We start from the raw sequence: 20,374 nt of genomic DNA on the forward strand, positions 1-20,374 counted from the left end.
CTTGAAACACCAGTTCATCGCCCCGCTCTGCCGGTGCAACCGGTGTAAATGAATGTAAATTAAATTTTGTTCCATCTTTATTCCCCTCGTTCCTTCCCTCCTCTTCCTCCTCCTCCTCCTCCTCCTCTTTGCTGTCTGTATTTCTGTCTCTTTTCTCTCTGGGGTGTCCTTGCTGTTTTTGTAAACATAATTGAAGAGTTTTTTTTAACCTCCCCCCTTGTAAAATGAGCTTATTAATGTTGTCCTCAGTATCATTTCTGTTTGCCTTGTCAAATTCATTTCTTTTCCTCTGTGTCCATTTAATTGAACCCATTTAAAAAAAACCACATAATTAGCATTTAAATCTCTTTCCTACAGTCTCTTTGCCCTCCCTACATCACTCTCTCTCCTCTCTCTTACTCTAGCAGACTCTACATGTCTCAGTCGCTAAGGCAACCGATGCTTTTTTTCTCACTTGCTCTCTGTATCTCCCCCCTTTCTCTCTGTCTCCCTCTCTCATTCCCTCTCTCCACTGCCAGAGGTAGGCATGATAACTGATATGTGTCGGAGTGCGTGTGTGTCTTGTGTCCATCTCGCGGTGTTGCTTGCTTGTGTGTCTCCAAGTGACATTTCTGTGGCATTTAGGCAGGAGTTGTAGATAGGAAGTTACCGCTCTCTGCTCAAAGTGCCATATAGAGTATTGGCTCCTTGCATGATGCTTCTAATGATGATTAATGTGCTGGGCTCAGGTGTGTGCACTGTAAGTGTGTGTGAGAGAGCAGAACAGACAATGAGTGTGTACTTCTGGGTGTTTTTGCATGCAGATGTGGATCTGGATAAACATGTGGCGCATAATTGAGCGTTAAATTTAAAAGCCTGTGGGAGCCTGTGTATGCTTTTTTTGAAAAAGGTGACAGAGTTGGCTTTCTGCCAGTACTATTGCTGGTGTCTATGTTTACATGCTTTTTATCTGAGGACATAAAAGGAGAAAAAACTGGACCCTCCCCCTTTCTCTCCCTCTCTCTATCCCTCTCTTGCCCCTCTGTCTTATCTTACAGAGGGAGATGATCGGAGGAGCGGAGTCTCAGTGAACAGAGCGAAGCGATGGAGAGATGGTAAGATGGATAGTTTCTGAGGTGAAGGAGAAATGTATGGGGTGCAGATGCATAAAATGTCATTCTGAGTGATGCCTGGTGTGGGAATTGATGTCTGGGCTGTTGAGGTCGTGCAGGGCGCTTGTGGACAGCACATTTTCTCAGATAACTTCTCTGTCCCTCCACCACCTCTCATTCTTTCTCCACCTCTCTTCCAGCTCCATCTCTCCTGTCGCACGACTGACTGCCCTCGTCTCCCTCCTCCTTGTTGCTCTGGTGACACAGCCCTCCACCTGTAACCGTGACGACAGCGAGGGCGAGGAGCAGGTGGACGCCCTGTCGGTCCAGCTGTCCGTCACGGCCCAGGTCACGCCCACCCCGCTTTGGGCGGTGGTCTGGGGTCCCACGCAGCCGCTGGAGGACGAGACCTACCACTTCCTCTCCAGCCAGGAAACTGACCCCTTGCACCAGCATGGGCACCAGCAGGAGGCCAGCACCGCCACGTCCGAGGACTGGCCTTACCCCGATGCAAGCATGCACCCCCAAGAGAAGACGCCACTGGAGTCCAGGGAGCAGGAAGGAGTGGAGGATGGAGGGACGGAGGCGGAGGAAACAGAGCCTGAGGAAGGTGGGCATCAGGAGATGCACATGAAGGATTTCTAAATAAAGGTGGCCATGAGCTGCAGTTCATGTGAACACACACACATGCCAGGAGTCCTCCAGGGAATTAGCTGTCACCACGGTGAAGGCTGACACCCTGCTGTGTGCAGCCGGCTGAGTCTGTGGCGGGGAATGCCTAATAAAGTTCTCATCACTCATAGGGAGGAATTGGCCATCAAACTGCAAGATACAGGGAAGACGTCATCGGATTGGTGTTATAGTTGGAGGCCAGAGTCTTGCACATCCAATTTCATGTTTCAGCTGACTTCATTGATTTCTTCTTTTGTTCTGGATACAATTATAAATGGTCACGGTCTGAGATTAGTAACTGCATGAGTATGTGTGTGTGTATGTGTGTGTTGCAGTGGACCCTCAGTTCTACGTCACCGTGACCATCTCCTCGCTGCTCATCCTGACGGCAGTCGTCATTATAGCCAAACTCTGGTAGGAACTGAATCTCTCCTCAAAAATGTGTTGCGTGTGTCTGTGTGTATGACTGCATAATTAACTGAACAGCAGCAAACTTTCCCTGTGTGAGCTGGACACCTGTCCCACATCAGGAGGCCATTACTGATTTTCCTGATTAAAACACCACCTTCTCATGTTTTATGGTAAAGGTTATGGACAGAGCAATTTGTAAATTTGATAATGTACACACAACGAGGTGCAGATCAGTGTGAGCTTCAGTAAGAGATACTTCCCCTAATACAACAGCAGTTTGTATTTCTAAATGGGGCACTTCAAGACTAGTAGGGTTAAATTAGGTGCTTGATCTGAAACCATTTTGTAGATCCACTGAATTATATTTGTTCCGTGAAGGTGAATTTTTAATGGATGATAATAGATATTCTAATTAATGCAGGGATGTGTTGAGGTCAACTGTAGAATGACTTAGAAGACGGGTTCCCAATCTGACGGGTCACAAGGTGATTAATGAGATAGGAAAACACATTTATGACATATTGTTACTTTGAATATTTTTTAAGACTTAAGTTTTTTCTTGTCTTTTTGTCTTGTTAATTACTAGATATATGACCATCTTCAGATCTCTAAGAAAGACAAAATGAGAAGGAATAATTATCCTTTAGTTGACCTGATTATCATTCGTAGGCATAAGCAAACAGTGAATAGGGGCTCTGTGTAGACATGGCCCTTTTTGTAACTAGTCAAAAAACCATTGACATAGAAATTAATCAGGGCTGTCTATTAGTGCTAAGAGACGGGAACATACCGTGTCTTAAAGTGACAGGTCAAAATGAAAATGTGTGGACTAGGCCAGATGTGTGTGTCTCAGAGAAGATGAGACCTTGATAGATACAGATGTGTTTGCATGTGCATGTCTGTCTTGTCACTGTGGGTGTACAGTACATATTCCCTCCCTAAAGTAAGAGCTGAGTAATTGCTTACTAATGACTTTATTAACAACATTTGTGTTCCTGAAAGTCACAGTTGGCACAGATGTGTCATTTAGTGCCATTAGAGTTGCAATGATTAAACATTCACTTCAACCATTAGGATGGGAGGGGAAGCAAAAACAGTCCTGGCTTGAGCGATAACATGACTTTCACTGGTGTCAATGTGCTTTAACAGCCCACCAGCCATTAAACCTGCAGAGCATGTAAACACAGAGGAGGGGTGGGGGTGGGGTGGGGGGGTGTTCTGTATATGTTACATTTTCAGGCCTGGTAGGAAGTGCTCACACATGCCCATTAGCTGGAAATGGGGAGTCATCTCTGTGATGTAGTGGAGCACTTCCACGCTTTGCTGATCAAACCAATAACACCTAGTTTATTTGACCACTGGGACTCCTCTCTCCTCTCATCTCACACTCTGCTTCCTCATCTCTCGCTCTCTTTTTTTTTTGTCAATCTCCTTGTCTCTCTCACCCATTTATACTTTTACTCCCCTCCTCTTTACTGTAATTCTCTTATCAGCTCATCATACCCACATTTCTATTGTATCATAATTTTTCATTTCATTGCCTGAATCTGTATAATTTGTTCTCCTTCATATCCTTTTTTCATACTCTCTCTTAATCTCAATTTTGCTCCCACACTCCCACATTATCTCCCCTCGCTCTCTCTAAGCCTCCCTCCCTCCTCCCACTTGGGCCTCCTTCCCCTTTTGCCTCACAGGGATTTTTCCCCCCCTTCCTTTCTCTGAAAACCCGTGTTTCCCTACCCTCTTCCTTCAGGTCCCTCGCTTACTTCCAGTTATCGTCATTGCCTTGCTCTAACACAGCCTGTCTTTGCACAGCCGGTACTCCTCTTATCTCCCTCACCAGTCTCCTATCTCTCCCAGCACCGCCAGTCCGGCTGCAGATCCGCAGATAATCCTCCAGCTTTGCCGTGAGCTGATACACGATAAGCCCCCTTTTTCTCTCTGTTCCTGAGACTGGCCTTCGCTGTTGTTTCGATAACTTACTTCACCGGCCCCCGCTGTGGAGGAAAAACCCTGCGCTGCTGCTGGTGGATCCAAAAGTGGCCTTTAAAAAGTGAGAAATGCAGGGGACTCAGACAGAGACATGGCAGCAGCCCCTCTCTATAGACTGGCTTGTGCCTCAGTGTCATAAATGTGTAAATAACACCATGTGTTAGATGGAGAAAGAGTGAGTGGGGGCTGGGGGTGGGGGGGTTTACAGATGGACTGAAATGATAGCCTATAGTGGAAATTGGCCACCATCCAGTTGATTATGAGTATAGAAGAGCGGCATATGTGCTCAGTGATTTTCCCAGCCCTAAAATCGTCAGTGTGGCTAATGTTATCAAGCGTGACTGTGTTTGCGTGTGGATGTGTGTGCAGAAATAAATATATATATATATAGAGAGAGAGAGAGGAAGTCAGCCAGAAGAGGACAGGTGTTACTGAGGGAGGATGAGGGCGCGGGATGGCTTTTACGGCAGCGAGAACAGCTTTGTTGTGCGTCTGAAGTATTCTTAAGAGCCCGAATCTGTGACTCTCGACTGTGTCTTCACCATAACTCACACTCCTTGCAGAAGTAATGGCACACCACCTCAGCCGATGCATCACCCTCTCTCCCCCTCTGTCCATTTCCTCATCTTGTTGCATCCTTTGCACCCCCCCCCCTCGACTCCCTACCTCACCTCCCCTCCCTCATCCCACAGTGGCTGTCTCCTTCCCCATTTCTCGCTCTGCCTCCCTCTCCCCTCTGACAGCGTTTTAATGAGTCCGATGAGTGCACTAATTCTCTCTCACAGTGGCAGTGTAATGTGTTCGCTGATGCTAAATGGCCTTGGCTGCTCTTGATGCTCTCTGACTATGTTTCTGTGTCTCTCTCCCCCCTCCGTCTTTTGTCTTTCTTCTGCTGTTTTTCCATATCTGTTACTCTGTATGTCTCCCTTCATTTCAACCTCCTCCCTCTCATCCTTTCCTTCTATCATCTCTCTCCCTCTCTAACCCTCTCTTACTGTACTCTGTCTGCCTCAAACTCCAACTTTCTTTTTTGATCTCTATTTCTATTCCTGTCCCTCTTCTTCTCTGTCTCTTTTTTCCTTAATTCCCATCTTTTTCTTCTCCCATCCTACTTTATTTGTCTCTCCCTCCTTCAACCCCCCTTTCTCCCTCCTCCTCACCCTCTATCCCTCCCTGCATCCTCTACATTTTCTATCTCTCCTACATTATATATTTCATTCTTCCCGTCTTTTCCCAATTTCTTGCCCCCCCCCCACACCCTCTCCTCCTTCTCCACCTCTCTCCTGTCTATCTTTCTCACTGTCCTCTCCCAGTTACGATCGCAGCTGTTCCCAGCATCCACCCCCGCTTTCCCGTGGCGTGGCACCCCCCCTCTCCCTCGCGCTCCCTCGTTCCCTCGCTTCGGAGGATAGCCGGCAGACGTTGCACAGCACCTCCTCCTCCTTCACCGACAGGGAGAGGTAATGAGTCGCCTCGCCAGCTCTGCACAGTCTGAGTGCCTGAGTGTGTGTGTATATAAGTCTATGAGTCTGATGTGTGTTTGTGAGTCACTCTGCATCTCTGGATTCAAGTTGTGTGTGTTTATATGTGTGTGTGTAGCATCCTTATCACCCCTGTTGCGTGCATTGTAAGGATGTCCATGGAGTATAATTGGACAGTAGTGCTATTCTCTGTGGAGTATTCAGGCTTGGAGTGTTGGTGCTGCCGTAAGATGTATCGGTGTTTTAAACTCTCTCTCCAGATGAGTCATCATGGGCCTGTGAAAAGGCGCCCAGCCCCCGTCCATGAAATGATGCTTTTATTCTAGGGTATTTAAAGTTAATCTCAATCAGGATAATTATAGAGCTGTACTCCAGTGCCCCCACCACCACCCCCCCATCAGCTCTTCCTCCACCTTCCTCCTCCTCTTCCTCCTTCTCTTCCGTCTCTTCCCCCCGCCGCCCTCTAAGTCCCCTGTGATGCAGCTTTCCGTTTGCGTCTACACCACTTTTCGAGCTTCGGGCCTCTCTGTTCCACTTCTCCTCTCTTCCTCTGTCTTTCCTCCCATCATCAGGGCTCCCAAGCTTCCCACAACCCTCCCCTTATCCTCCTCCTCCATCTCCTTTTTTCCCTTCTTCCTCTTTTTCTTTCTCACTCTTCTCTGTCTGTGTCTCTTGCTATGTCAGGATCCCAGTTGTGAACCTCTGAGGTGACTGTTTTTCCATATGGTAAACATTTCTACGGTGGCCTGAGGAGGAACATCAACACGACCAGAGGATGTGCCCGCAGTGCTGTTTTATTTTCTCTGAAACTGTGAAATGAATTCAGGGATCCCAGGTATCCAGCCGTCACAAAACTCCTTGGCTTCCCTGAGGTCTAAAAAACCCAAACTCATCTCCCTGCTGCTCCCTTCTTCCTCCTTTCCTTCCTTCCTTCCTCTGTGCTGGGTGTAAATTTCTTTTATGTGGCTCTGCGTCACCGTAACCTGCTCCCTGTTTTTCTATCCTCTGTATGGCCCTGAGCTCTGCAAAGCTACCCAACCGCTTTGCGCTTCGACCTGCCATGACTAATTCACAAACAAGCAGTTTAACAGCCATGCAACATCCCATTACCCCTGAAATGCCCTACCTGTGCTTCCACAACTGTTTCCAGTGATTCAGCTGCACACGTGAAGCTGTTCAGTATTAATTCTAATCCAGCAGACTGTTCTTTCATGAAATGACTCTCAAATTCAGCTCAGTTTAGCAGGCTTGTATCTGGCTTGTAAATGGTTAAAAAGCCATTCTCAGCATCTCCAAACACCGAACGGGGTATTTCACAAAGCTGTTTGGCACGGCTGTAGCCAACAGGCAATGTGTTTAACATGTCACGCTCCAAAAACTGCTGTTTATTCCCCGCTTTGGGCGCCTGGAATGCAAATAGTGTGGCTTTTTTCTTCCGCAGTGTGTAGAAGAGTCTGTTTTGTTTCAGTTTTTCCTCATGATTTGTTCTCTTAATTATCTGGCTGACGTTCACCTCTTTGTCGAGCCTTTGCGAGCACCCTTTGTTCCTGCTGGACCGTGTAGAGGTGTATTAAGCATGGAGTACTTCCATTGGTAGAGATAAAATATTCAGGGTGGGAAACGGATAGAGGAGGCATTCCTGTTGAAAATCAATGATTCCCAAAGGTTTTTTGGAGGGTGCATAACAAAGACAGATTTGTGTCTTCATGGAAATGAGGAGGGAACAAGTGATCAAAGGACCGATACTACCACAATAAGGAATTTCTTCACCTGACAGCCAAGTATCACAAATGTGGTAAACAAAAACCAACCCACCATCATTTACCTTCATATCATTATCGAGTCACTGTATATCAGCTGTCTTGGGTGCACCAAAGGAAAGTAGTACATCAAGGAGCATCACTTCTGTCTCTCCAATGAATCTGCATGTATACAGTAAAGAAAACCTGTGAGAGTTGCTTCAAATCTATTATTTATAAATGTCTATTTTATCTATCAGTGAGAGATGTCTTATAGAACCTTTCAAAGCCAAATGTCAGTTTGTGTTTGGCAACTTTTCTAAGCAGCTTTGAGACATGAATCCCCCACTTACACACATTTCCACTACAGACATAGTGCTGGTGGTATCATGCGTGGCTCGTGCAATCCTCCAGATATCCAGTCTTGTGATTTTTAGTAGCATTCCTGTAGAAATGTGGTCTTTTCTGTACCATGGAAGTTCAATAAAGACTCAACACTGGCGTTTTAGCTTTGTGTCTGCCTGTTTATTTCTGTGCATGTTGAATGAATTCCCTGGGGAGCTGTGCGATCTGCGGTGCTTTATGGGAAGGATAAAGCTTACACTGTGCATTTTAATAGCTACCTCTGTATCCTAATCTTTTTCTCCCCGAAGTGAACGTTTAGTCCACCGCCGTGTATTGATTTTGAACCATGGGTTTGGCATTCAAAAGTCCTGCATGTGCCAATCATGTTTTTTTTTTTTTTTGCCAGTGAGGAGCAGCTGAAAAGAGTGGAAGAATGAGGCGACTGCTCACGTCTCAAGCTTTCCCTTATCTCTTCACCTCATATGGATTCCTTTCGCTTCAGAAAGATTAACAGGATGCTAAGCAAGAATTTCCTCTGTGAACAGTTTTTCAAACAAATGTCAATAAAATCAAGGCAGGCGCAAGAGAAGAAATGCCACTCGAGTGTATTGAGATTCTCTACCAGCCTGCTGCACAGCCAGTGCTTCCATCTCCTCTGGGCATTTTACTGATCAATCAAAGTAATTGATTGGCTGGGTTCCACTTGGAAGTTTTAATGACCGTCTAGTTATGAGACACACACCAGCAAGACAGCAGCAATCTGTAACCGTGGTGGACAAACAGCAACATCACTCACACGTTCACACGTCTAATAAGCAAACACACGATTCACCTGCCACTTTCTCCCCAAATTACACGTACAGGAGCTCACAAACACTTTTGAGGTGTACAGCTGTTAGAACTCACAGCTCCACTCTGGTAAAAAACTGTGAACCAATGTAGCTCAATCACACTGACTGAAATTAACACCACTATTTATAGAGGTGGGGAGGGATGTTGCAGGGAGCGGAGGGGAGGGGAGGGGGGAGTGGAAGATGCAGGGTTAAACGTAACAGGATCATAATTTCCCTGTATATCTCCCTCTCGCTGTTGCTGTCGGTCAGCTAATTGACGCCATTAATGTCACGCTGGCTGAAAAGCAGAGAATTTAGAGAAAACAGAATCAAGATGAGTGAGAGACGGACAGGGCGGGCGTGATGAAGGCAATTTTGACTGTGTGATGGAGGTACAAGGGAGGGTGGCAGGCAATTTCAACAGGCAATTTTGACATTGAAATAGAAGCTCTGGGCAAAACATACTCATATGAAATATGAATGCACTAAGTGTGTGTGTGTGCGGATGTGTGTGTAGCCATGCTGGTTGTGCACAGGGGAAGCCTCAGCTCTATAATACATTAGTCTCTTTGGGGACATGCCCTAATTAATGGCTTGACCTCCTAACGGGTAGCCCCCTTCTGCGAGTTAACATTTAGCAGTGCACCCTCCAGAGATGCACTTTGAAGTGCATTTAATAAAAGAAGTGACAGTGACATTAATGAGACAGTCAGGAGAAGTACAGGGCTTTGTTTTATTTCCCAACAATTTATATTCTGATTTTATACATGTCTCGACTCAGCAGAGAAGAAAATACAAAGCAACATAGAATTAATCTAAACCAAAAGAACATTTTTTTTTTAAACCAATAGAGATACACACACATACGCGTCAAATACACTGATCCTGTGTCTGGTCAAAGGCAAGTGACTCCTGCCGCAGACTGTTCCGTTCATGTGTTATGAGTGCTGTGTGCGTATGTACACGGATAGTCCGCCTGTTAGGCTATTGACAACGGCGAGAGCGGATGTCACACCTTTCATATCCATCAGCAAGTATGTGTTTTCTGAATCCGTCTAGGTGAGATTAGGTGACAAGAAAAGTTCCCATGAAGCTTCCTGTTTTTTTTTTAATTGTACGTGACGAGGGTGTCCGTGAGCATTGGTCACATTGTTTAATGTTATCCATTTGTCCATGTGTCTGTTAATCAGTGAGAGTGTCCATCAGCGCTGCTGTTTTTCTCTTGTCTTCAGTTGGACTTGGACCAGATCTTCCCACTGCCACGCAGCCTGAGAGGTAAACAACCAATTTAAAATAAACAAATAAATTAATTTATTTTAAAAAAATTAAATTGTGCTTTGTTCGGGAATCATCAAAATGATTTAATGGTTTACATGTTTACTTTCGACTTGCTGTACTGGAGCAATGAATTACTGATGCAACCTGGTTGCAAAAGTGTCTTTGTGTTAAATGTCTAACGACTATTTAGTATTTTTGCTCTCAGTGGATTTTCTATTTCTTCAAATTAAAAAGAATTTTTTGCAAAGAACCATTTCTAATAATAACTGCTGCACTATCAGTCCTATCCTTTAAATAGCTTTATAAAGAAATGGTGTCAAAACTCATTTTAATTCGAGGATTGAGGTTAAGCTATCATTAATTTGGATTTCAAAACATTAAGTGGATCTTCATTTGAATGAAGTGCAGTGCTGAGTGATGAAAATTATAGGGCTCTATGCTTCATCAAAATGTGACAGGCAGCCAGAAAATAATCACCGCTTTCTGCTCAGCAGCAACAACATAAACAGCAGACGAGCAAAGTATCTCGTCTGATCACTGTAGGGGGAAATGGTTCTTTCAGGAGGAGAGAGCACGCGGGGCATTTGTATATCCAGTGACATTTTACAATCCAGGACAGATGTGAAATTAGCCATCGGTAATTGGGCCGGATGGAAGCAGAACAGAAAGACAGTCCCTGATAGCAGTGTTAGAGTACTGCTGCAAACACTGATGTGCATCTGATAATAAAGCTACTTCATGCAGACACACACACACACTCATGCACAGACAAGCCACTTACACTGGCAGCTGGCTTTTTAATGTTTATTGAAAAAATGGAAACATAGCGGTTCTCTGTCGAATTAACTTTGCTCTCTACAAGAACATTGGACTAATGGCTTTAATTTAGTGTTTGAAGTAGTGTCTTTACAGCGCTGTGGTTATAACTACGTAAATTCATATTTATAGAGCACCTTTCAAAAACCACAGTTACAAAGTGCTTTACAGAAACAAAAGAAGAAAAAAGAACTTACTGGAAAGAACCTCGTCATGAAGCTTTTTGTTCCAAATTTATGTCTTGTAAGAATAAATATAATTTCTTGCTTGAAAAAACCTCAACACAAACTTGATTTATGAACGCACCACCAAGTCTGAATAAAACATTATTTCAGAGCATTATTCTACATGGCCAAACATATTTTATGTGTTCAATTTGTGAAATGTTTGCTTTAGAGAAAGGAATGACATTTCTATGCAAACTCTTGGTGGTTCCGTTTATATAAAAAGCTATAACATCGAAGATGCTCAGAGTGCCCACCATTCATGCAGCCACACACCTCCACATAATGAAAGTAAAGGTAATATCAAAGTACTCACCCTTTCACCTTTGAACTCTTTTTTCCTGGTTGTCGAGGTTCCTGAGAGGAAGCGGGGTCTCGTGGCTCGGCAGGCTGGTCTGCGTCCTGATTGGAGGCGGCTCCAGCAGGGGCGGGGCCTGACGAAGGAGAGGCGGCGCTGGCCTTTAACGTTTTCTGTAGGTTTGAAACCTGAGAGAAAAGTAAAGAGGGATTAAAAACTGAAGATTAAACAAGATAAAATGTAGATTCACAATTGTTAGTCTGTCAGGTGCCCACATGTACACAGCTGTATTTGTTCCAACTTTTCATACTGGCCGAAAAAGGAATGAAATCTACAGTCCCTGATCTATGTAAAAAGTTACTGAAAAGTTTATATAATGTCAATATGAGGCCTCAGGAGTTATTCACATGAAGTGGGTATCTCCTGAGTTTACAGTTCTCTTTTAAAGTTCCTGCAGTGTTTCCTTACTTAGCTGCAGCTGAAGGACAGTCACACAGAATTATGTGGTAAGAAGACTGTAACCTCAGAGGATACCCACTTGATTTGTCTCAGAACTCTTCAGAAGTGGTATGAAGACAAGGAATGATTACAGCAAGCAAAAGTTGTTCTCAGTGCTTGTATGGGTCCCCAACTACGGTTTAAAGACAGACTAAAAAACTGCAAACCTATCCTTTAAAGTTAGATAAGATAATCCTAAAATAAAGTAATCCTTTATTAGTCCTACAATGAGGAAATTTACGAGCAATATCAACATGCTGCTGTGTGTGTGTTCACTCTCAAACAAGATGCAAGAAACTAAAATACCACTATTAGCTAGAAGCATGAAAGCAGAGATGCTGAAGAGTCACATTTTCTGGATTTTTCTAGGGGGAAGAGTGAGAGAAGTGTTGGCTGAAGGGATGAGGGACTGACCTCGGTTTCCACTTGGACTTTGACCTTTAGCTGGCTCTCTCTGTATTGGTTGGCCCTTGAGACCTGCTCCTCGATACCACACAATACTGCCTCACATCCTGTACACCTGAGAGAGAGAAAGAGAGAGAGAGAGAGAGAGAGAGATAGAGATAGAGATAGAGAGAGAGAGAGAGAGAGAGAGAGAGAGAGAGAGAGAGAGAGAGAGAGAGAGAGAGAGGCATGGATGGAAGTAGACTGTGAGTTAGATAAACAGATAATTGAGACATAAATCTAAAGTGGGTGTACAGACACACAATGGGTGTACTGACCACTCCTGCAGTGTGTTGATTATGTTTGGGAGCTCGTTGGGGCCAAGGTCACGACCTACGCTGCAGTCTACCTCCACCTGCTGGTTCCTCTGGTCTAGTTTACCCTGGATGATGTCACAGTAAACGGCCTCAATCAGCAGGTCCTCCAGCTCCCGCACATTCTTCAGCTCCAGCTGCTGCAGGAGGAGCGAATACGGCAGGCACTGAGGGGGAAAAAAGACACAAAGAGACTTTAGTTCTCATATTCTTTTCTTTTTTAACCAAGGTAAACAGGCAGAGAATTTAATTCCACTTTAATGGTTTGATGGAAAATGACAAAAAGATGTTACAGAGAAATTGCTCATTTGTCTAAATGTCACTGCCAGAGGACGAAATTTAACAATCCTTCACTGGGCAATTAGATAGTTCAAGCCTACATGCAGCGAAAGCAGCGACATATTACAGAGAAAAACAGGGGGCAGGAGTGAAAGGAGTAATGGTAATGGAAAGTGAGATTAAGTTAAAGGGAAAAAAAGGACAGTGCTGGTGAGGATAATGAATCAATTATTTATCAAGAACAGAGAATGAAAAGGGCATATGAAGAGGTGCAGCATGGTTGGAAGGTGCAAATGAAAGATGCCTTAAAAAAGAACATCTAATCCTCTATCATGCAGATGGAGGAGGGGTAAGATATCTAAAATGACATGAGCAGTAGTAGTTGGGCTGGCAATTATTCTTGAGAAACTTGTCTGTTGCTATACTTCTAATTTAGCTGATGTAAATATAGCTTAGAATTGCAGCCGACCTCACATACACTTTTTAAGAAATGGATTTTGTGTCTGAATAAAATAGCAAAGTCATATTTAAAGGCAGAATTGTGAATATATCATTAATATCTTGCAGTACAACGCCTACAGCAATACAACGGTAGCAGAAATTAGATTTGTTTTCTATTTTTGAGACAAATTCAACATTAGAGTTCATCTGCACTTTCCTATTTAAAAAAAAAGAGGAGGTGAAAAGAACAAACCTTGAGGTTGGACGCTAAGCTGATGATCGACAGATGGCGGAGTTTGTTTCTCTGTGCAGGGGTCAACTCTGGAAGAGAGGCTGCTCTCTCTACAGCAGCAGACAAGAACATAAAATAAAACAGAGACACACAACAGGAAAAATATACCAGAGCAGTGTGTAAGTGTCACTTTGCTGAGGGTCAAACAGTCGCACATAATCCAGGCACTACTTATTACTTTGAAGTGCTATGTTACACAGAGACACGGAGGTGCGCATGGAGCGGTTTAAGCAGTCAGAGAACAAAGTCGGGAGGAAGTCAGTCTCCAGCGACTGTGTCTCCTGCTGCCTTGCTCCCTTGGTGACAGGGCTCACACCCCCGAGACAGCAGCTCTGACAGCTCCTCTAAGGGCTCCACTATACAGCTCTGTGAAAGTAAATGTGCTCGCTGTTGCCATGATTTGAAAGGGAAGGGAACAATAAAGTAGGCTACATTCTTTTTCCAGGCTATTGGTTGATATTCAGCATAAAATTAGACATAATTAACATTCAGCTTCTTGTTGAAGCTTCCCAACGCATTACACAGACAGCAAATGAAGTCAGACAAGATTAGTTTATTGTCCATTTGTGCCAACACTGTTGCCACACAGCCAATCATCAGCCAATTATAATGCTTGATGAGAAGTTGCCCTAACAGATAAAACTACTCCAGTAATTCTGTCTGTGTATAACCTGCCTGCAGGGTCTCAGGTGAGGGTGTTTAAAGCCTCTGTGTCAAGGTGCCTGCCTTGCAGCAAAGAAATACAGCTCATAATAACAGAGTCGCAGGCTGCCCTATTACTTATTTACACTGTGCTGCCACTGCAATACCTTTGTAGTCGCAGTAGGTTCCATAGGCAAAGAGGTTCAGGAGCTGGTACACTGGTGCATGAGGGCCATTCTCCAGCTGTTAGAGGAAAGATGAGGAGAAGGAGAAAATGATGTGGCAGAACACAGAAGTAATGAGCCTCTGCACAAAAACTGTGTACTTATCTGTGCACACTGAACACCTCTGAGGAGAGGTCTTGCTGAGACTCAGTGAGAGTAAGAGAGAGAGAGACCATGTGAAGACCTGGCTACTTATATTCAGGCATATCTGGATTAATCTGAGAAGGATTTCATTAACACCTGGGATGAAAATGTGTCCACAGTGATCCTCTCTGATTGGACTTCAGATCCCTGCTCAATATTCAAATAAAAGTAGGAGAAATAGTCTTTCCTAATAGCTGACTTGAAGACTTTAGACTGTAATGTACTATGAGGATTTTTATTGTTGCAAACTGTTTCACCTGTTACAATTAACACCTGGGGGGGTCTGGTAAACCAAGTCAGTGCAATTTTTCAATTTAGCAGGATATTTACACAGACTAAATACATTAATGAGCCCAGTCGTGGTTCATCTGATTTCTATGCACGCTGTGATGAGTGCTGCACATGTCTGGAAAGCTTTAAAGATAATACTCTCTGCTCTTGAACTTCATATACTGTTTGAAAACAAGACACTTTTGGAAATGCAACCGTTTATTCATCCTGCAAGAGGAGGGCCGTATGTGAGGAAATATTATAAATAGCCAATGTTATCAGCTCAACAAAAAGATGAGTAATAGAATGAGCTATGGAAATGAATGTGGGAGATTTTTGATAAAGCTTTTAAATTCCTTTGACTAAATTATTGTTAGTAGATAAAAATAACAGACCTACTTAATAAGTATTACTGGCTGCTTCAATCATAATTCACTGGACTGGACCTGCTACGAGCAATTAAAAGTCAGGAAAAATACATATTCAAGCAGAAATCCACTGAGGAAAACAGACTGGTAAAGTTTTCTGTTATAATAACAGACTGTTGTATTGTTGTTCTTTGGTCTGAGGTAACTTTATCATCTTTATAATTTGGTGCAATACTCTTGATTTCAGCCACCAAAGTATTTTAATTGTCTGAAGCATTAAGACATTTTCTCACAGGTTCTCTCTCTCTGTCTAGCTAGTCTCTCTGTCTCTGTGTTTCCCATAAATAATGGTCCTTGTAAATAACAACAAATGCAGTTTAGCTCCTGAAAAGAGCCACAGATCCTTTATAAATGAACGTTTTTCTACATTCTTTCCAGGACTTTTCTTAAGGGTGGAACAATGGTGCTGCACAATCATACTCTACTATAACAGCAGCATTTCACTCCCAAAATAGGGTGTTAACTGCGTATTTTCATGCAGGTTTAACAGACAGCATATGTCATATGTTGGTGATTTACATTTTGAAATTGATAGCAGCATCGCACCCAGGAATTCTATATATAGATGTGTTAATTGGGAGGCGAGTTGTGCTCAGTGATGCTCAAACATATACACACATTTCCACTTGCGCAGATGATAAATATGGTCCAGTGTGAGTAGGAAATACACCTGCATTGATGCTAGTCTAACAATGAGGACACAAGAACCCTCTGATTGTGGTTTGGTTGACCAGATTCTCCATGTGCCTTGGATACATTAACACTTGAGAGATTAACTGTCTGCCTGTGATTGAGATAGATTTTTATTGCAGGTCTGAAAAGGTCTTTAAAGACAAGAGAGCGTGAGGAAGATAAAGTGTGAGAGTGTGTGTTTACCTCTCTGACATTTGGCAGCTCCAGGATGTCAGAGAAAACGTAGAGGCCTGGTGTCTCCAGCAGAGAGCTGACAGCCTGGGCCAGTGCTGAGCCTGACAGAGACAGGAGCTGCTCCACCTCCATCTGATGCCAGGTCACACAGGTAACAGAGACACAGTTAGCAGGTCAGACTAAAGTACTACAGAGACACACAGGAGAAGAGCAGCAGAGTTAAATGGAAAGTATGAGTATGTTACGAAAAAAAAATCAAGGCAATAACATCTCAGGTATTGCCTTGGCTCTCACTTTATTATGGTGTTAAATGCCATCTACGGACACCAAGTCACAACCCTCCGTAAATACTCTGGTAACAATGACAACGCTATTAATGAACACTATGACTCCACAGCATCTACAGATCATGTTGTGCCCTTTGAAACACAGTCCAGTCACTTGTGGCCTGTTGAAAGGACGTCAATATGAATGAACAATGCTCCTTCCTCATTTAACAACTAAAAGCCAAGTACTCTTGACCAAAGCGCTTAACCCTCAAATTACCTGGAGAGCAACTCAAATGGAGGGAGAGTAGCTGCACTGGGTAGCACCAATGCAGGCAACAAGTGTAATGAAGCAGACCATGTATATTCATGAGATCCCATTTCCTGCATAGAGACACGATGCAAATGCACTCTGGGCTGACGGCAAAACTAGAATAACTGCCTAAGTGACAGGAATCTGCCTGTGCCTTGAGTAGATATTTAGACTCCACAAAGTACATCCCGGAAAACAAACACACAAAAAAGGGATAATTCCCTGATGTAAAACCTCAGGCCAATGTTTTCTGTACTTTGTCCTGACTTTTGCTCTGTAAACCACAGGCTTTACAAAAAATTTAAAAAATTCACATAAATACTAGCTGGATGTCAGTTTGATTTTACTTGTCTGTTCCTTTCAATTCAAAAGTGTCTTAACTGACAAACATCCCAATGTGAAGAGATGTCTTGTTGACTTTGATGGGATATTTTAAGATCTTAATCCCAGTAGACACATCCTAGGACACAATGGAAGTTTAGTCTTACAGATGCACGATAAAATTATTGCAGTTGCACCAGAACAGTTTCATTACCTGAGGCCATTTCCTAAAATTAATGGAACACAGAGCCTGAATATCCACTGCTGTGCTAAGAGCAGTTTGCACTGGTTCTTGCTCATCTCAGTCAGCACTCATGTATTGCATCATCCTGATGAATTTAGATGCACACATACACATCTTCCATATGTTGTCCCACTGGACCACCATCAAGGAGGTCCAAAGAGCATATTCCCAGCCAAGTTGAACAGATGAGCAGGCATGTGTTGCAGCCAAGCAAATTAACCTACACTCTGTTTCAGAAACAGTGCCTCGTTTAATTTCAGGTATTTTAAGTCAAATTAAGCTCTGAATCTGAGGATGGACTGGACCCATCTGAGTTTTTCTACTGAATTTAAAAGGAGGACAAAACTGGCCACTCATTGTTGAGAAATGGACAGAGGAATACATGGGCTCTGTCAATATGCAATATACTGCTGCTCAGATACAGAGAAATAAACAAAAATAAACAAAAAAATAAATAAAATACAATAAAAACTACAAACATTAATAACAAATAATACACAAAATATGTAATAATAATTCAAGGGATCCCAAAGCACAAAGGGATGCATAGTTATCCATTGTGATAAATTGTTTTGTCATGCAGTAATGACCATAGATAATGAAGCCATTGTTGCTCTACCTCCCTCTCAATTCATGTAGCAGATTACTGTTATCTATGTTTAACTGTGTATCATGTCAGCATAATGTCAATGAAAATAATTTTGAATTAAAAACCATTCCCTTGTCCCAGTTGCTTCTGTTCTCTTTTGTGTAGAACAGGCATCACAAACCTACTGAAAGCATTTTACATTTGTTTTGTTTTTATCATTGCTTTATTGTTATTTGCACTGTTATAAGGAGCTTTAGATTCAAAATAGAGTTAGAGATTCAAAATGAATAAAATATCAGTATATAATAATAAAAAAAGGTACAAAGCTACCAGAACCAACACAATTTAAAATTGGAGTTGTATATCTTACCTCAATAGACTCTCAGCTCTATTAAGAAAAGGATCATCTGTCTTTCTCATAATCCTCTTCAACCAAAAAGGACTTTAAATGACTCTGAACATCATTGCAAACCACTTCTAAGATTTGAGATTTTACTGAATTGACGTGCAGCATGCTGAATACTTTTAATGCGAGAGTATGCAGTGTTTTAACAGATGTACAGACAGATACCTGTAAGTACTGTTTTGCTGACGAGCAAGTCAACTTAAGTCTGATTAAAAACTCATGTTGTGCAACCAAACATTGTTTAAAAACCACATAACATTATTAAAATTCTTGGGAGAGATCAAGCTGTCAAAAACAAACATGTCAGGCTGAACTTTGGGGAAATGAGTAGAAAATGATGCACAACACATCCAGAATGTTTCAAGTGGAAGAAATGATGAAGCCATAAAAAAAATCTTGAATTTGAATATTTCACTCTATACATTTTTAATGGTACAGAATATATATATTGTCAAACAGTCTGGAATAATATGACTTTAATAACACTGAAGCTACTTAAGAAAACAAAATAGGAAAACTGTATGTTAAGTCTTTTTAATGACATGTGAGCAGAAGTGTTAAGATTACTGCAATGTCCCAGGAAAGTGATAGACTTATTTTGAAGCTTAAATGTTTTAAAGCAAAGGTCAAGTTAACTGAAAATGTTCTCAGAGTGTAACTCACTATTACTTTTTGTTAAAGAGAGAAAATCATAGTTGTGTGATGTGTGTGTTCTGACACAAAAGGCTCTGAGTTCAAATTCAATCATTATTAGTGTTCAAACGTATTTTCATTATAACTAGCTTCTCTTTTCAATTATTTGATTAACCATTAAGTCCATAAAGTGTCAGACAGAGGCAGTCGGTCAGAGAAGTCTGAAGTTAATAAACTGCTTGTTTGGTCAATAAACAGTGTAAAACCCAAACAAATTCAATTTAAGATGCTATAAAGCAGAGAAAGACTGCAACTGGGCAAAGAATCAGAAGATGACTGCCAGTTTTGCATAACAAATGATTTAAGCTATACACTGTAATGATCATAAACAAAGTCTCCCCAAAGGCTCCAATATAGTCGGATTTCTGAGGCTCACAATGAGGAGTCAACAACACTTCTACTTTTTAATGGTCGTGACTGCAACTATAGTGAAGGACACTACATCAGAAAAAATACTGTGTGGGAGAAGTAAACGTAAAAAAACACAAACACACATTCAAAAACTACAAGCACAAATAAATTTTCAGGAACATACAAACATATCATGTAGCACACAGTTTGCCAGTGTGATAGTGACACCATTTTTACATCTAAGTAACAGTGGTGTGTAGTAAATTATGCGTTTTCACCATTAAAGTTACCAAAAAATAAAAAAAATACTTAAACATCTCTAAAGTATAGTTTTAAGACATTTTCCTGGTCGTGTGACATTGTGATCAAGAAATTAGGTAAACAAGGTAAATTAAGGCTCATTCAGCCATACCTCCTGCCCCCTGTATTATGATTAGCTGCACCGCTAAATCACCGGGCTAATACTAAGGGACCTTATATTAAACCTAAATATCTTATCTATCAACAGGCATTGATGCAACTGACGGACAAAGTGCTAAACGGAAAAACATATCTATGGTTTCAGGTAGGACGATGCTTTAAACTGACACTTCTCATTCCGGTGTTTGTTGTTTATTATTGAAGCTCAATGTGTCATGCTAGCTCGGTTGCTAACGGCTAACTAACCACAAGGCCTCACATAATTGTCAGGCCTCAATTCATTTAAAGCCTTTCTGGTGATTGAAATCATACCAGCACGCTGCATAAATTACTTGGAAATTAGGTACGCGCGGTAATGTTAGCAAAAAAGTGTTAAACTAAGGCTGTGTGTGTTCAAATTTACCTTGTTGTGTTAGTTTCTAGCAGGTAGCCTCCCTCTCGATTGTTCAGTTCCGCTGTCAGCACACGTACGACAACAAAGCAGCGTAATCTCTGATTGGACAGTAAAAGTAAGGGGGCGGGACAAGCGTAGCTATCAATAAGCTTTTTTATTCTTGGCCAGAGAGAACAGCGCCATCTAGCGGCGATCTGACATAGTCCACCTGGATCAGTCAGACCACATGTTACTCAGCAGTGGTCCCATTGTGAGGACTCACTACATGATTAGTGACACTGTTAACAAGGAGTTTATTAATGGATTACAGACCATAGGAGAGGTCTCCCTAATAAATTAAAGAGCCAAAGAGCT

The 20,374-nt window shown here is 42.4% G+C and overlaps 2 protein-coding genes across 2 annotated transcripts; one reads left to right on the forward strand and one right to left on the reverse strand.

Annotated features, from left to right (window-relative positions):
• Nucleotides 1-76: 76 nt before the first annotated feature.
• Nucleotides 77-7,894, forward strand: pianp (PILR alpha associated neural protein). Its single transcript, XM_018672416.2, has 6 exons — nucleotides 77-520; nucleotides 1,038-1,094; nucleotides 1,292-1,701; nucleotides 2,099-2,177; nucleotides 5,480-5,626; nucleotides 6,332-7,894. Exons 2-6 carry the CDS (start codon nucleotides 1,084-1,086, stop codon nucleotides 6,351-6,353), a joined length of 669 nt encoding a protein of 222 aa, XP_018527932.1. The 5' UTR covers nucleotides 77-520; nucleotides 1,038-1,083; the 3' UTR covers nucleotides 6,354-7,894.
• A 1,389-nt stretch (nucleotides 7,895-9,283) lies between these two features.
• Nucleotides 9,284-20,182, reverse strand: cops7a (COP9 constitutive photomorphogenic homolog subunit 7A). Its single transcript, XM_018672411.2, has 8 exons — nucleotides 20,030-20,182; nucleotides 16,033-16,155; nucleotides 14,258-14,333; nucleotides 13,410-13,498; nucleotides 12,401-12,603; nucleotides 12,093-12,198; nucleotides 11,199-11,368; nucleotides 9,284-9,832 (listed from the first exon to the last, which is right to left on the reverse strand). The coding sequence occupies exons 2-8, from the start codon at nucleotides 16,153-16,155 to the stop codon at nucleotides 9,793-9,795; spliced, it is 807 nt and encodes a 268-aa protein (XP_018527927.1). The 5' UTR covers nucleotides 20,030-20,182; the 3' UTR covers nucleotides 9,284-9,792.
• Between the last annotated feature and the right edge of the window lie 192 nt (nucleotides 20,183-20,374).

This window comes from Lates calcarifer, linkage group LG15 (assembly GCF_001640805.2).
Source record: "Lates calcarifer isolate ASB-BC8 linkage group LG15, TLL_Latcal_v3, whole genome shotgun sequence".
NCBI classification, from domain to species: domain Eukaryota; kingdom Metazoa; phylum Chordata; class Actinopteri; family Centropomidae; genus Lates; species Lates calcarifer.